This window comes from Martes martes (assembly GCF_963455335.1).
Source record: "Martes martes genome assembly, chromosome: 8".
Classification (NCBI taxonomy): Eukaryota; Metazoa; Chordata; class Mammalia; order Carnivora; family Mustelidae; genus Martes; species Martes martes.
In genome coordinates this window covers 88047863-88064588 of record NC_137895.1, presented here as the reverse complement: position 1 = coordinate 88064588, position 16726 = coordinate 88047863, and the positions used below count along the sequence as shown (strand labels likewise).

General features: G+C 49.0%; 1 protein-coding gene across 1 annotated transcript; it reads left to right on the top strand.

Annotated features, from left to right (window-relative positions):
* The first annotated feature begins 5685 nt into the window (after positions 1–5685).
* Positions 5686–16344, top strand: CSAD (cysteine sulfinic acid decarboxylase). The gene is made up of 15 exons (XM_080810044.1): positions 5686–5764; positions 5995–6131; positions 6392–6518; positions 6626–6716; positions 7061–7167; positions 7598–7713; positions 8253–8332; positions 8646–8700; positions 13187–13303; positions 13381–13445; positions 13722–13803; positions 14236–14435; positions 14627–14678; positions 14819–14908; positions 15791–16344. Exons 2-15 carry the CDS (start codon positions 6006–6008, stop codon positions 15962–15964), a joined length of 1482 nt encoding a protein of 493 aa, XP_080666170.1. The 5' UTR covers positions 5686–5764; positions 5995–6005; the 3' UTR covers positions 15965–16344.
* Positions 16345–16726: the final 382 nt, after the last annotated feature.

The following is a 16726-nucleotide window of genomic DNA, read 5'->3' as shown; positions in this document are numbered from 1 at the left end:
TTTGGGTTCCCTTCACCTCTCTCCTGTGTTGGAGGTGTTTGATTTGATCCAATTCTCTGTCTTTTGTCTATGACCCAGTTTTGGTTGGTTTGTTTTGTTTTATCTCTGGAAGTCTTTGGATCCTCCGCTGTTCTAAGACAATGTTATAATCTGTCTTTGTATTGGTCCTTCAGTGGATCCTTTTAATCTGTCCTTCTGTTCTATAAAGCTTTCTTTGATTTCTTTCCTCCTCCTTTCCTTCCATTTCTGAAACTTGTATTACTTGACTGTTGGTCCTTTTGGTTTGCTCTAAGGTTCTTTTCTTTGTCCATCTCTTTATATTTTTATCTTTCTGTGTGATTTTCTTGGCATCGTTTTATTTCTAATTTTTCATTTCCGTTGTCATATTTTTAAAATCCTAGAGTTTCTTCCTGTTCTCTGAGTATTCCTTTTTGAGGGTGACCTATTTTTTAATGAATGCAATATCTTCTGGAAATTTTGAGGCTTCTTCTGCTCCCTGACTTTCTTTTCTTCCATCAAATGCCTTCTTTCAGTTTGCCTGTTTTTATCTGTGTGGTTTAGGTTAGGGGCTTTCCTCCAGTGTCTCGTAACCTCTGGCTGGTTGGTTGCTCACAGTGAAGGGGGAGGCATGCCGGCATGTTGGAAGGCCCAAGTGCATGGATGGGCCATATTGACTTGTGGGCACCACTGACCAGGAGATCAGGTGAGGACTGAAATAAGAGCATCAGGAGGTCTTTTCTCTGGGGCTGTCGAGGTCAGTTTCTCTGGAGAGGAATTGTCTACTCTCCTGGCCCTGGAAAGTTTACCCCTGGCCACTGGTTCTGAATGCTGATTAGGAGAAAGGAGTTGATTTGATGGTAACTTCCTCCTAATCCTCCTGTGTTTGGTGCAGTGGCTCCTGCTCACCTGGTGTGCCTCAAGTCTCTAAGTCCTGGCCTCCCTAAGTCCCACCCTATCTGTTCCAGTTGCTCTAGAAAACAAATCTCTTGCTTTTTTGGAAGCAGGGGGGAAAGGAAGGGAGTTGCCTGACTATATAAGTAGGAGGAGAGGGAGTTCTAACTGTACCTTATACACACTTCTACAGCTCCCTCCTACCTTCCAAGATGGCTAGTATTTCCAGTTCCTGAGCCTTTCTAAGCTTCTGCCCCAAGAACCAGCTTGTTTCCCATTGGCATAGCCATCCACAGACATACTGGTTTCGGCTTTCTGCCTTGTGCTAAACCAGTTACCACTTCTCATCTGCCTTCTGTCTTCTGTGATTATTGACATCTCTCATCTCTCATTTACTTTATTCTCCTGAACTTAAAATGCCACTGATATAGTTTTAGTGGGGTTTCAGGAATGAATAGTGGTACACGTAGGTGTTTAATCTGTTATGTTTAATTGGAATGAGCACAGGGACCATGAATTTATAGCTATATCAATTTGAATGGCTGGGTGGCTTTTACTAGTAGAATCCAACAGCGCTGGTAGATTTGGTAAGAGAAGGATTGACCAGTTGGATTGGAGTTTCCCCAGGTGGATTTGTGGAAGGACCAAAGGGCATAGGTGCTGAGGATTTTGCACAGAATGGCTAAAACAACAGAACATACAATCAAGGTTGCATAAGTGAAGAAAAGAAAGATATGAGGGAGTTGATGGCTAGAGGAGTTGATGGACTAGAGATCCCATGAAGTTGGAAGAAATGTAAATTTTTAAATAAACCCTACTTGGTCCTACCAACATCTTCTCAGCCAGGGCTGAAGCCCTGTTCCTAACTCCATTCATGTTTCTTTGCTTTATCATTCTATCCTGCAGGTTAATGTCCTTCTTCTTTTTGTTTTTTGTTTATTTATTTTTTTAAAAGATTTTATTTATTTATTTGACAGACAGAGATCATGAGTAGGCAGAGAGGCAGGCAGAGAGAGAGGAAGGGAAGTAGGCTCCCCACTGAGCAGAGAGCCCGATGTGGGGCTCGATTCCAGGATTCTGGGAGCACGACCTAAGCTGGAGGCAGAGGGTTTAACCCACTGAGCCACCCAGGCACCCCTCCTTCTTTTTAAAAAGAAAAACTCTGGGACATCTGGGTGGCTCAGTCAGTTAAGCGTCTGCCTTTGGCTCAGGTCATGCTCCCAGGGTCCTGGGATCGAGCCCCACGTTGGGCTCCTTGCTTCTCCCTCTCCCTCTGCCTGCCGCTTCCCTTTGCTTGTGCTCTCTCTCTATGTCAAATAAATAAAATAAAACCTTCTAAAAAATAAAAAGAAAAGAAAAAGGAAAACTCTTGGCATGCTTGGGTGGCTCAGTTTATTGACCATCAGCTCTTGGTTTCGGCTCAGGTCATGATCTCATGCGTTGTGAGATTGAGCCCTGAGTCAAGCCCCGAGTCAGGCTCTGTTCTCAGCGGGGAGTCTGCTTGAAATTCTCTCCTTCTCCCTCTGCCCCCCAACTCCTGCATGCACCTGCACGCTCACTCTCTCTCTCAAATTAATTAATTAAAAAAAAGAAAAAGAAAAACTCTGCAGGCGGGGGCCCTTCCCTTTCTCAGGGGCCCAGAGCAGGATTCTGTATATGGAACAAGGGTGCTGATGTCTCACTTCTCTGTTTATCCCTGGAAAAAACTGGGGGTATTCAGAGCCCTCGGCTCCAGATTTCGTTTCTGAGCTATGACTCAGGTGGGAAGGATAAAGAAGGTCCTGGGAGGGGAGGATGGAGTCTCCCCTATAGACCCTTTCTTTGGAGCTTTGGGGAAAGCATCCCTCCTGCTAGGAGATTCTTTTTGTTAAGCAGTTGTTCTCGCCTTACAAACCCCCTGCAACCTGTTTTCTGCCCCCACTTGGAAAGAAAAGTCTCCCTTGGCCTGCTTGTCATGTCTCCTGGCCTGAACTCCTGTGAACACCAGCAAGTGCCTTGGAGGTTCTCTCTTGGAAACCCCTTATTTTACAGAAACAGAGGCCCTGAGGTGTCCTCACTCCTGGCCCAGTGGTCTCAGCAGCACAGCACACTCAGGGCCTAGTGGAGCCTCGTGAGAGGCAGTCGAGCGTGGTGGTTAGGAGCGGGGGCTTCAGAGCACACCATGCCTGGGTTCACACCCCTCTTGGCCATGTGCTGGCTGCATGATCTGACCCAGCTACATCCATAGCGTCTCTGGAATCTCAGTTAAAATGTGGGCCATAGGGGCGCCTGGGTGGCTCAGTGGGTTAAAGCCTCTGCCTTCGGCTCAGGTCATGATCCCAGGGTCCTGGGATCAAGCCCTGCATAGAGCTCTCCGCTCAGTGGGGAGCCTGCTTCCTCCTCTCTCTCTCTGCCTGCCTCTCTACCTACTTGTGGTCTCTGTCTGTCAAATAAATAAATAAAATCTTAAAAAAAAAATGTGGGCCGTAAACCTACCCTCAACAGTTGTAAAGATGATAATAATACACATTAAGGACAGAGTGTGGCACGTGGTTAAGTGCTTCATTGGTACCTATCTTCCTTTGCTTCTTCCCCTCAAGCCTCTCCACCCCAATACCCCACAGCTGCCACCTGTCAGAGGAGCTAAAGTGACACTGATAAAGGACTGACCCTTCCATTTTCAAGGCCTGGGCCAGCTCCCGTCTCTCCCCCAAACCCAGTCTACTGAGGAAAAGTTTAAGAATTGGACCTCTGGGGTTCCTTGAACCTGTGTTTTCAACTAGTGTGGGGTCCAGTGGCTGCTGACGGTGGATTAAACCAGAGCAAACCACTTCGAGGAAGGTTCCTTTTCCTATTCCCTTGATCCTCTCACCCACCTGTTTGCGGGGGGTTCCTAGGCGTTGGTGTTTTCCTCTCCCCCTGGCTGTCCCTCCGAATATTTTCTCCCATGAGGAGTGGAGCCCATCACCAGGCTTTAGCCTGTACCCTGACTCTCAAATCTACTTTTTGTTCCCGTAGCTCATTAGAGCTTTGGGCGGACCTCCTCCTTCCTCTCTCCTTTCTTACCCACACCACCCTTCTTCCAGTGTGCATCAGTTCTTGCCTGGTTTATAGCCACACCCTGTGACTTCTGCCTCCTGTGCTGTATACGGGTCTGGGCATCAGCTCAACATTGTTCCTTGCCACTGAGTCAGTGAGTTCCTGTTTTTTTTTTCTCTTCTTTCTTTCTTTTTTTTTTTTTTTAAGATTTTATTTATTTGAGAGAGAGAGAGTGGGCATGAGAGGGGGAAGCAGACTCCCCACTGGGATGGAGCCCCAGGACCTCGAGATCATGACCTGATCTGAAGGCAGATGCTTAACCCACTGCCACCCAGACACCTCAATGAGTTCCTATTTCTGCAGGATAAAATTTAAATCCCTGGGCCTTTCTGGCACTCAGGGCTCTCCCCATAACCTCTTGCAACTCTGCTTACCTTGCTTTTGCTCCAGTAACATCCTTGCAGACCTCCTTCCAGCCAGCCAGGCGCCTTCATTGACCTTACATCAAGCCGTACTTCTTCCCCATGTTGGCTCCTGGCATCACCCTACCCCCACATGCTCTCTTTCTCCCCCCCTTTTTTTTTAGATTTTATTTATTTATTTGACAGACAGAGATCACAAGTAGGCAGAGAGGCAGGCAGAGAGAGAGGGGGAAGCAGGCTACCCGCTGAGCAGAGAGCCCGATTTGGGGCTCGATCCCAGATCCCTGGGATCATGACCCGAGCCGAAGGCAGAGGCCTTAACCCACTGAGCCACTCAGGCGGCCCTCTCTTTCTCCCTTTTGCTAATCCCATTTCTCCTGCCTTCTTTCGAGATTCAGCTCCAGTCCTGCTGCAGATCTTCAGCAGTCTTCCGCTGCCATCCACCATCCATCTCCTCTTTAACTCTGTAGCACATGGGGTCAGCATCCAGCCTGCCTCAGGCTGTGACGGTTGCATGTGCGTCTGTGCCCTCCCAGCAGACAGGGAGGCTGTCTCGGACCCCAGTACCCTGTCACGAACACAGTTGGTGCTCACTTGAGACCACCACGTTCTGTGTATTGAGTGCTCTCAGCCTGCGAGGCACGGAGATTACACTTGTTTAACAAAACGCTTCCTCAACATAACCCCCCTTTCCTTCCTGCTCTAGGAGAGGACTTTAGAAATCAGGATGGGTTCGGGGGGCCTGGGTGGCTCAGTGGTTAAATGTCTGCCTTCAGCTCAGGTCATGATCCCAGGGTTCTGGGATCGAAGTGTCTGCCTTCGGCCTGGGTCATAATCCCAGGGTTCTGGGATCGAGCCCTGCATTAGGCTCCCTGCTCTGCAGGAAGCCTGCTTCTCCCTCTTCCACTCCCCCAGCTTGTGTTTCCTCTCCAGCTGCATCTCTTTCTGTCAAACAAATAAAATCTTAAAAAAAAAAAAAAAAAGAAATCAAGATGGTTCTTTGGGGGTACAAATAGATAAACTGTTTTACCTCCACCTCTCTCAGGCTCCCCTCCCCCTTCTGTCTCCAGGGTCAGGGGCAGTAGCTCCCTGTACCACACCCCCAACATTCTCCACTAAGTCCGATCTCCAGCCCTCTGCTTCAGAGTGATTCTTCCTGGCTGCTCTCTCAACCCCGATGTTAATGTTTTTTGCTTTTCTTTGCATTCCCCCCTTCTTCAGGTCAGCTAATGATTATTCAGGGACTTATCTCAACCAGTTGTCCCTATCCCAAATCTCTAAGTTCTCTTCAGGGCAAGGGTCAGGAGAGTGAGCTCATGGTCATGTGACTGTTGCCTATACCTCACCCCCTCCGCTGTCCCAGTCCTAACTCTCTCAAAAGCTAGTTGGGTGCCTTCCCTCCGGCTCCCCTGAACAGAGACCTGGGTGGAAAGGTAAGCCTCTCATCGTTGCCTGAGGTAGGCAGTGGCCACTGGTTTCCACCAGCTCAGCACTCACTGCCTGTTTCTTCCCCACCTGTTGCTACTGACCTTCTCCCTGGACACTTGCTTGCTCTTGTTCGCCCAGCGAAGGCTGGGACTGAGCTGCGGTTGGGGTCCTTGCTGCTTAGGTCCTGCTGGGATACACTGGGCGGAGTAGGGAGTAACTCCTGCTTTGCTCACAGATTTTATCCTGATGGCTGACTCTAAACTACTCTTCTCCCCTGATGGGGACCCCATGGCTGCAGAAGCCTTGCTCCGGGATGTGTTTGGGATTGTTGTGGATGAGGTCATTCGGAAAGGGACCAGTGCCTCTGAGAAGGTGGGTCCTTTCCCCGCCTCCTGCCCATTGTACCTGGCTCCGAACTTTCCCCCGCCGACAAGCCTTCGCCCCCCAGTTCATCACTGTCTGCTGTGTGCCTCAGGGATTATATGCTGTCTCCTACTGTGTATATTTACCCTTGTTCACGAGTTACTCGGGAAACATTCCTAACTCGTTTTCCATGCAAGCTGAGAGGCGGTGCGGGCAGCCTGTCAGTGGGGTGTCCACGGGCCGCCAGAACCTCCCGCTCCTCCCGCCAGGTCTGCGAGTGGAAGGAGCCGGAGGAGCTGAAGCGGCTGCTGGACCTGGAGCTGCGCAGCGAGGGCGAGGCGTCTGAGCGGATCCTGGCACGGTGCCGGGAGGTGATCCACTACAGTGTGAAAACCTGTGGGTCCTGGGCTGCGGCGGGAGGAGTGTCTGGAGTTTGTCCGTCTGCCTACCTACCGTGGCTGCCCTCTGAGCTCCCTGCCCCCCTCTCCACTGCCCTTCTCCAGGTCACCCGCACTTCTTCAACCAGCTCTTCTCAGGGTTGGATCCCCACGCTCTGGCAGGGCGCATTGTCACTGAGAGCCTCAACACCAGCCAGTGAGTCATCTCTGGGCCCCTTCCCCCCACCTTACAAAGGCTTGGATTTGCTGGAGACATACCCCAGGGGGAGGAGAATGGTTTTCCTCCCCCACTATTTCCTGGCATCTCTGCTAGCAGTCTTTCTCCTTGTACCCTTTGGGCTCCCTTTCTCCTAGCTTTCTCATACCTCCGGACCCCCAGTTCTTCCTCATTCTTGCTTCCCTGGCTCTTGGTCACCAGGTCATTCCTCTCTTTGGACCTTTCCTACCTCATTGTCCCCACCTCCTTTCCCTACTCCTCTGAGTCTGACCCCACCAGCCCTCCCTCCTCTTTTCCTTTCTCATCCCCTCCTCTCCTGGCAGGTACACTTATGAAATCGCCCCTGTGTTTGTGCTCATGGAAGAAGAGGTGCTGAAGAAACTCCGGTCCCTGGTGGGCTGGAGCTCTGGGGATGGGGTCTTCTGCCCTGGTATGTGAGAGGGAGGGGGGCCTCTCTTTGGCCTTTTTGAGGGTTCTCCTCCCCCACGATTTTTTTGCTCTATGCTGGCGGGCGGGGTGATTCCTCTCTGTCCTCTCCAGCTGGGATCGGGCCAAACCTGAGAGAAGCTGCCCAGTCCCCTGTATCCTCATGTTTGTCAAACAGTCCATGGGATCAGCACTCCAGTGCCTGCTCTGGGGAGGGGAGGCACTTGCCTGGGTCTGCCCAGGATATGGAGGGGAGTCGTCTGGGGGAACCTGTGAATCCCGGGGTTGTTCGGGGGTTATCAGCATGCCCTGAGGAGAGCCCTGGGAGCCTATCACCCATGCTGCTTTGATCTATTCTCCTGGGTGGAGGTCAGGGAGAGCAAGCTCCAGTTTTGACCCGCTGCTCCTCCCTCTTGCCACCTTCCCTGCGACAGGTGGCTCCATCTCCAACATGTATGCCGTGAACCTGGCCCGCTATCACCGCTACCCGGACTGCAAGCAGAGGGGCCTCCGGGCGCTGCCGCCCCTGGCGCTCTTCGCATCAAAGGAGGTGAGAATAGGCTCAGACCTGCCCTGCGCTCCTGATTCTAACGTCCAGCCAGTGGAGTGGAGTCTGCCCGCCCAGAACCATCTCCAGGGCCAGCCTGCCTCCAGGCAGAAGCACTTCCTTGCAATCAAGGGGCTGAGTAAATGCTCCCATTCGCCTTGCCTTCTGTGCGCAGGTAGCAGAGGGACCAGGAGTGTAGCGGACATAGTCCACGCCCTTTCTACTCAGAGTGTGTGGTCTGTGGACCAATAGCATCAGTGTCACCTAGGAACTTGTCAGAAATGCAGAGTCTTAAAAAAGAAAGAAAGAAGGAAAGAAGGAAAGAAATAAGAAAGGAGTCTCAGGCCTACCCCAGACATACTGAATATGAATCTACATTTGAACCAGACACCCTGGTGATGTGGAGGCACATGAACATTCGAGAAGCCTTAGTCTACAGAGTCTCATCTGTTGCAGCTCACACATTCACCAGTGCCTCTCTCCTCCCTGTCCTCCCTGCCCTCTTGCCCCAAGCCTAATCTGCCCTCTGCCTTTCTCCACAGTGTCATTACTCCATCAAGAAGGGAGCTGCTTTTCTGGGACTTGGCACTGACAGTGTCCGAGTAGTCAAGACAGATGAGAGGTAAAGGTCCTTCTGTTCACATGGTTCAGAGCCAGCCTGGCACAGTGTGCCTTCCTGCTGCCAGAAGCTCTGGCCTCAGGCCCATGCCGCAAGTGGGCTCTTCTCCCCTCTCTGTTCCTACAGAGTTGCCCCTTTTGTCTACCAATGCCTGCTGGAGTCTCTCGCCCTGTCCCGAGATCCGCTTACCCCTCTTAGGAAAAAATCAACATTATGGCCCCTGTGTAGCTAACCCCACATTACCCTGCTCTCAGCCATTCTGCCTCCTAGCTGAGAAAACCAATTACTTTTTTACCCAGTCAGTTTTCTTTTCCAGAGGGAAAATGATTCCTGAGGATCTAGAGAGGCAGATCCGTCTGACCGAGGCTGAGGTGAGTGAGGGGCACTGGGACAGTGGAGCAGAGCCCCTTGGTCTTTTCTTGGAGGCTTCTCTGGGCCCTCCCCACTCAAGGCGCTGCTCAGTCCCTCTTCTTGACCTCTGTGTCCTTCTGCCCTGTGGGCTGAAGTAATCAGTGGGAAACCTGAGGAGTCAGGACACTCTGTGCTGTTCTTGGGGGCTTTCCCAAGACCCTTGGGCAGGACCGGACCCCAAGAGTCAGGAGCAGGCTTGAGTCACTGAGCATAATATAGAACTTTATTGCATTGTTGTAGGTATTACATGAGTGAGTATATATGCACTTGGAACAGTGAAGGACTATATAAATACTAGTGGCCATTATTGTTTTTGTTATTATTGGAGTACTTATAGCCATTTAAAAGAATAAGGTGGGTATGTATATACTACCTTGAAAATACCTCCACTATATATTTAAGTAGACCTATATAAAGTACATATAGTGTGTTGCAGTATAGAATAAACACTTTGAACCTATGGTTATTTTTACTTTTTAAAATTAAAAAAAAAATTTATTTGGGAGAAAGAGAGCATGCAAGAGCACGGGAGGTTGGGAGGGACAGAGGGAGAGGGAGAAGCAAGCTCCCCACTGAGCAGGGAGGCCGGGATCATGTCCTGAGCTGAAGGCAGACACATAGCTGACTAAGCCATCCAGGCACCCCAGAATCTATGGTTATTTAGAATAATACATTTTTTTTAAATTTATTTATTTGTTAGAGAGAGAGAGAGCGAGCGAGCACAGGCAGACAGAGTGGTAGGCAGAGGCAGAGGGAGAAGCAGGCTCCCTGCCGAGCAAGGAGCCCGATGTGGGACTCGATCCCAGGACGCTGAGATCATGACCTGAGCCCAAGGCAGCTGCTTAACCAACTGAGCCACCCAGGCGTCCCATAGAATAATACATACTTTAAAAAAAAAAAAGATTTTATTCATTTATTTGATAGAGCCACAGTGAGAGAGGGAACACAAGCAGGGGGAGTGGGAGAGGGAGAAGCAGGCTTCCCACCAAACAGGGAGCCCGATGCCGGGCTCGATCCGAGGACCCCAGGATCATGACCTGAGCTGAAGGCAGATGCTTAACGACTGAGCCACCCAGGCGCCCCGAATAATATATACTTATTGATAAATGGGTGTTACCTCTGAGTAGCAATGTGAGCAGCAACTAGAATAGTCGAGTACCACTTTTATTGGGTAAACCTTTTTTTTTTTTTTGTAAATGCTGTGCTGAGATATCATTCACATGTCATACAATTCACCCACTGATAGTGTGCAATTCAGTGTTTTTTTTTTTTTAAAGATATTTTGTTTATTTATTTGACAGAGAGAGACCACAAGTAGGCAGAGAGGCAGGCAGAAAGAGGGGGGGGGAAGCTGGCTCCCTGGCAAGCAGAAAGCCCAATGCGGGGCTCGATCCCAGGACTCTGGGATCATGACCTGAGCCCAAGGCAGAGGCTCAACCCACTGAGCCACCCAGGCGCCCCTCAGTGTTTTTTTTTTTAAAGATTTTATTTATTTTATTTGAGAGAGAGAGTGAGAGAGCATGAGAGGGGAGAAGGTCAGAGGGAGAAGCAGACTCCTCAGGGAGCAGGGAGCCCGATGCAGGACTCAATCCTGGGACTCCAGGATCATGACCTGAGCCAAAGGGCAGTCACTTAACCAACTGAGCCACTCAGGTGCCCAATTCAGTGGTTTTTAACAGAGTTGTGCAACCATCACTACAATACAATTTTCATCGCCCCCAAAAAGAAACCGCACACCCTTGAGCCCTCAATCCCCAATTTCCCCCAAACCTACTAGGCAGGACTATGCAAGTTTATGTCTCTATGGACTTGCCTGTTGTAAATTTTTCAAATATATGGACTTACACTATGCATGGTCTTTTGTGATGAACTTCTTTTACTTAGCATACTGTCTTCAAGCTTCGTCCTTGTTGTGGCGTCTCAGCATTTCATTCCTTTCGTTGCTGGGTAATACTCTGTTGTATTTCATTGATCTGTTCCTCTGATGATGGATATTTGGGTTTCCACTTTTCAACTCTTCTGAGTAATGCCACTATGACCATTTGTGTACAAGTGTTTGTGTGAACGTATGTTTTTCGTTTTCTTTGATATATACACTTGGGGACAGAATTGCTGACTCATCCACTAACTCTGTATTTAACTTTTGAGGAGCTGCCAAACTGTTTTTCCAAGTGGCTGTACCAGTTTCCAGTCCCGTCAGCACTGGATGAGGGTTCCAGTTTCTCCACATTCTCACTAACACTTGTTACTTCTTTTCTCCTCCTCTGTTTTGTTTGTTTCAATGGAAGTATGATTCACATAAAGTGTTAAGTTAGTTTCAGGCATACGACACATTGATTCAACAGTTCTATCTATATGGTACTCAGAGCTCGCCATGATAAGTGTAGTCACTGTCTGTCACCATGCATTACCATAGTATAAATGACTAGACTCCCTATGCTGTGCTTTTAAAAAAAATATTTTATTTATTTATTTGACAGAGATAGAGAGCACAAGTAGGCAGAGTGTAGGAGAGGGAGTAGGAGTAGGAGAGGGAGAAGCAGGCTCCCTGCCGAGCCTGGAGCCTGTCCTGGGGCTTGATCCCAGGACCCTGTCACCACCCGAGCCAAATGCAGCAGCTCAACCGACTGAGCCACCCAGCCCCTATGCTGTGGTTTCATCTCCACGACTTGTTCATTTTATAACTGGAAGTTTGTTCCTTCTAATCTGCTCTATTTCACCCATCCTCCCTCAGCCTCCCCTCTGGGAACCACCAGTTTATTTTCTGTAATTGAGTCTGTTTCTTTCTCTGTTCGTTTGTTTTGTTTTTTTTTTCAATTCCACATATAAGTTAAATGATACGGTGTTTGTCCTTCTACGTCTGACTTATTTCACTTAGCATTATATTCTCTAGGTCCATCCATGTTGTTGAAAACCGCAAGGTCTCGTTCTCTTTTATGGCTGCGTAATACTCGCGCGCTCACACACACACACACGTATACTATATCTTCTTTATTCATCTGTTAATGGACACTTGGGTTGCTTTCCTACCTTAGCTATTGGAAATAATGCGGCAGTAAACATAGAGGTGCATGTATCTTTTCAAATTAGTGTTTTCATTTTCTTTGGGTAAATACTCGGTAGTGGAATTATGGATCAGATGGTAATTCTGTTTTTAAGTTTTTGAGGAACAGTATTTGTACCAATTTACATTCCTACCAGCAGGGCACAGGGGCTCCCTTTCCTCCACATTGTCACCAACACTTGTTTCTTGTTTTTTTGATTCTAGCCGTTCTGACAGGTGTGAGGTAATACCTCATTGTGGTTTTGATTTGCATGTCCCTGAGGATGAGTCATGTTGAACACCTTTTCATGTGTCAGCCATCTATATGTCTTTGAAAAAATGTCCATTCAGGTCCTCTGCCTTTGTTTGTTTGTTTATGATTTTTAAGTAATCTCTACACCCAGTGTGGAGCTTCTGCTTCTTTCCTTTCCAATCTGGATGCCTCTTTTTTTCCCCCCTTACCTAATTGCCCTGCTAGAACTTCAGCATAATGTTGAATGGATGTGGGGAGAGTGGGCATCCTTGTCATGTTCCTGATCTTAGGCAGAAGGCTTTCAGTCTTTCAGCATTGAGTACAATGTTAGCTGTGGGTTTTTTGTAGTTGCCTTTTATCAGTTTGAGAACGTTCCCTTCAACTCTTAGCTTGTTGAATATTTTTATCAAACAGGATTGTTGAATTTTGTCAAATTTTTTCTGTGTCTGTTGCTATATGTTCCCCCCCCCTTTATTCTGTTGATAAGAATGTATTACATTAATTGATTTTTGGATGCTAAATGGAGCTTGTACTCCTGGGACAAATCGTATTGCCTTAAGGTGTAATTTTTTTATATGTTGCTGGTTTGGGGCAGCTAGTGTTCTGTAGGTTTTTATATCTATATTCACAGAGATATTGTCTGAGGTTTTCTTGTGATGTTTCATCTGGCTTTGGCATCAGAATAATATTTGTCTCATAGGATGAATTCAGCAGCGTTCCTCTTCTTTCCTAAATGTATTGTAGAATTAATCAGTGAAGCCATATGGGCTTGGGCTTTTCCTTGTGGTCGTTTTTTAAAATAAAAATTCAAGTTCTTCATGGACTTTTGTACTATTAGACTTTTTAAAATAGCATTTTGATCTTCAAGACATTAAAAGTGTCTGAAAGTGTGTGAGCTTTGAAATAGACCTACAGCCAGATCTAGGATTGAATTCTATCTCTGAAGGTTCAGCTTGGGGATGAATTTCTTATTACTGCCAAACCTTAGTGTCCTCACCTGCAAATTAAGGGGGCAACAGTGACATGTTGTCAGGCTGAAAGGGCCGAGGTCAGGCATGCAGTAAGAGTTTAGAGACGGCTCAGCCCCGGGCTCTGGGTAGCTTTTTAGATCCCTTCACAGCCTCTTTCTTCTCCTGCATTTTTGCCGCAGGGCGCTGTCCCGTTCATGGTTAGTGCCACCTCTGGAACTACCGTGCTGGGGGCCTTTGACCCCCTGGAGGCAATTGCTGACGTGTGCCAGCGTCACGGGCTGTGGCTCCATGTGGATGTGAGTGAGCCTTTAGCCTGAGTGGGGGAGTGGGCTGAGCCAAGGCCAAGGCCCACGTTATTCCTTTTGCTCCACAGGCCGCCTGGGGTGGGAGCGTCCTGTTGTCACAGACACATAGACATCTCCTGGATGGGATCCAGAGGTGCATACGGTCACCTACTTCCTGAATCCCACCCTTCCAATCCTTGACCCAGAGAATAGTCCTGGACTAGGGAGCTTCCGATGGGAGGGAGGGAAGGAGGTTGGTGGGAGGGGCGCTGGAGAGATGGTGGCCCATCAGACACCAGAATTCTTCCTGATTGCTGGGTAGTCTCAAGCCCCTTTACTGAAACTGTGGTAAAGGAGGCTGGGGGGGCTCTGGCTGAGGAGCAGTGAGCTGATGCCGCTTTGCTCTGCACCCCTCCCCCAAAACACACAGGGCTGACTCCGTGGCCTGGAATCCTCACAAGCTTCTCACAGCCGGCCTGCAGTGCTCAGCTCTTCTTCTCAGGGATACCTCGGTGGGTTGCCCCTGCTGCTCTCCTCACTCCACCTCTCACCCTGGACCTCCATCTTTTTCTCTGTACCCCCCTCCTTTGCAAGGGTCCTGACCTTATTCTGTTCTCCTCATCTGAATCTGAGTTTCTGTGACCACCCTCATCCCTTGGGGTGCCCCCTCCCCCACTGTGGCCTGTCTTCAAGGCAAAGGGAAAAGTTTCTAGCTGGCAGTTGTAATTGAAGGGATCCTACGCCAAATCTGAGGAGAACTCTGGGCATTGGGAGAAAAACCCGGAGAAAGGGGCCTGATGGCAGGAAAAGAATGGGTGGGCTGAGCTAATACCCCCCCCCACACACACACACTTCACCGTGCAGCTCTGGAGGTGGCCTCGGTGGTGAGGATGGGGTCTGACAGTCTCCCCCTCTTTGCTCCCCCCATCCCCGTGAACCAACAGAACCTGCTTAGGCGCTGCCACGGGTCCCAGGCCAGCTACCTCTTCCAGCAGGACAAGTTCTACGACGTGGCTCTGGACACCGGAGACAAGGTGGTGCAGTGTGGCCGCCGCGTGGACTGTCTGAAGCTGTGGCTCATGTGGAAGGCACAGGGCGGGCAAGGGCTGGAGCGGCGTGTTGACCAGGCCTTTGCCCTCGCCTGGTAGGAGTGGGGGCAGTCCCAGTTCCTCTGCCCTGGGGTTCTGTCCTGGCCCGTTCTGCCCCCAATCACTGCCCTGCTCTTCCCATTTTCCTTGTTCTCAGGGTCTCTGGGCTCATTCTGTAGGACTTTTCTGTTTCTGTACCTCTGCTTTCCCTCCATTTGTGATTTTTTTCCTCTCTCTGTGTTCGCAGGTACCTGGTGGAGGAATTGAAGAAGAGAGAAGGATTTGAGTTGGTCATGGAGGTATGCTGCCCCACACCCCCCCCGCCCCCCTGCACCCCAGTCTATCCCACACAGCAAAGCCCTGTGTGGGGGAGAGGGGAAGTGAGGGGGGAACATCCCCCTTCCACAGCTCACCTCTTCTCCTCCCTCATTCCTCCCAGCCGGAATTCGTCAATGTGTGTTTCTGGTTCGTGCCCCCCAGCCTGCGGGGGAAGCAGGAAAACCCGGATTACAGTGAAAGGCTGGCTAAGGTAGGCTCTGTCTTCTGGGCTCTGGTCAGGCCAGTTTGGGAACTGCCATGCTTCTGGTGTGTTTCTGCCCCCTGCTGGCCATGCGTGGCATGGCAGGTCCCTCTGCTAGTCTTCCTCCTGAGGTGGGGGTGTGAACAGGAAGACAACCCCAGCATGTCCTCATTTCTGTGGGGATGGGGATAGGAAATAAGGTATGTTTCTGGAAAATGAAAAGAACACAGAGAGGGATGTCACGGGAGAAGTCACCAGTGTGTGAACGTCATCCATGGGAGTTCTGCTGGGAGCTCCAGCCCAGGACAGCCATGTGAGGCCTTATTCCCTGGTGCTGGGGGCAGAATAACTCTGTAAGGCTGGTCCAGACCTGTCTCCTACAGGAAAGGAGATATGTCATGTCCCTAAGGATAGATTGGTACTAGGTGCTGCCGATGATCTGAAAGGACAAGAATGTTCTTGCCCTTAAGGAGTTATTTAGAAAAACGAGAGTTACCTATCTGAAACCAGTATGTTCGAGGCAGTCTTGTAAATTATGTGTTAGATTACAGGGTAGAGATCACAGATATTCCAGGAATTCCGAGAGGGGAGAAGAAGGTGTCAAGGATGACAAAGGCTAGATGTTAGACTAAAGCAGTGTTGGGTGTCAGGAAACAGTCAGGATTTGGCAGAAAATGGTCCATGTGACGACCTAGAGATAGGTAAGATAGGAAATAATGCAGAAGCTAGAGAAGGCCAAGCAGCTGGGATGCAGCGGAAAGGGTGACCCAGGGCCATGGTCAGGAGCTGAGTGATGAGTCTCCCTCCGAAAGGTAGCCAAGTGGTAGGGAGGTGCACCCAGGGGAGTGGGCGTCAGGCTGCAGCTGGAAGTTCTCTCCACCCCTTCCACAGGTGGCCCCGGTGCTCAAGGAGCGCATGATGAAGGAGGGCTCCATGATGATTGGCTACCAGCCCCATGGGACCCGCGGCAACTTTTTCCGCATGGTCGTGGCCAACCCCGCGCTGACCCGGGCTGATATGGACTTCCTTCTCAACGAGCTGGAAAGGCTAGGCCAGGACCTCTGAGCCTCCTCCTTGCTGCTGGCCCTGACACCCCACCTCGCCCTCACTGTCTCTGCGTTCCCTTCCTGTGTTCTCAATAACAGAGGGGCCTTAACAACCTTGATATACCTTGACCCACTAACTCTCTTAGGAAATATTTGCTACTAGGAGAATATTTAAATAAATTACAGTAGGGGCGCCTGGGTGGCTCAGTGGGTTAGGGCTTCTGCCTTCAGCTCAAGTCATGATCTCATGGTCCTGGGATCGAGCCCTGCATCGGGCTCTCTGCTCCACAGGGTGCCTGCTTCCTCCTCTCTCTCTCTGCCTCTCTGCCTACTTGTGATCTCTGTCAAATAAATAAATGAAAATCTTTAATAAATAAATAAATTAATTAATTAAATAAATTACAGTATATCTAGATTATGGGATGGTTCTCTGCCATTAAAATTGTGTTTATAAACAAGATTTTTATTGATAGGAGGAAAGATATTTTTAATATAAAGTTATAATGAAAAAGCTGGATATGAGACTTTGTATATAGTAATATCTGAGTGGTGTTCAGACATACATAGGAGAAGACTGATAAAATGAAATATGCCAAATATGAATCATTTTCAAATATTAATAATAATAATAATAAACCTGGGATGGGATTATAGGCAATTTAAAATTAATTTTTATACCTTTTGTACTCCTCCCTTTATACATAATGAATATGCATTACTTTTATAATAGGGACATAATAAAGCAAAACCTTCAACTATATTATTTCGGAATGTTTTGAAG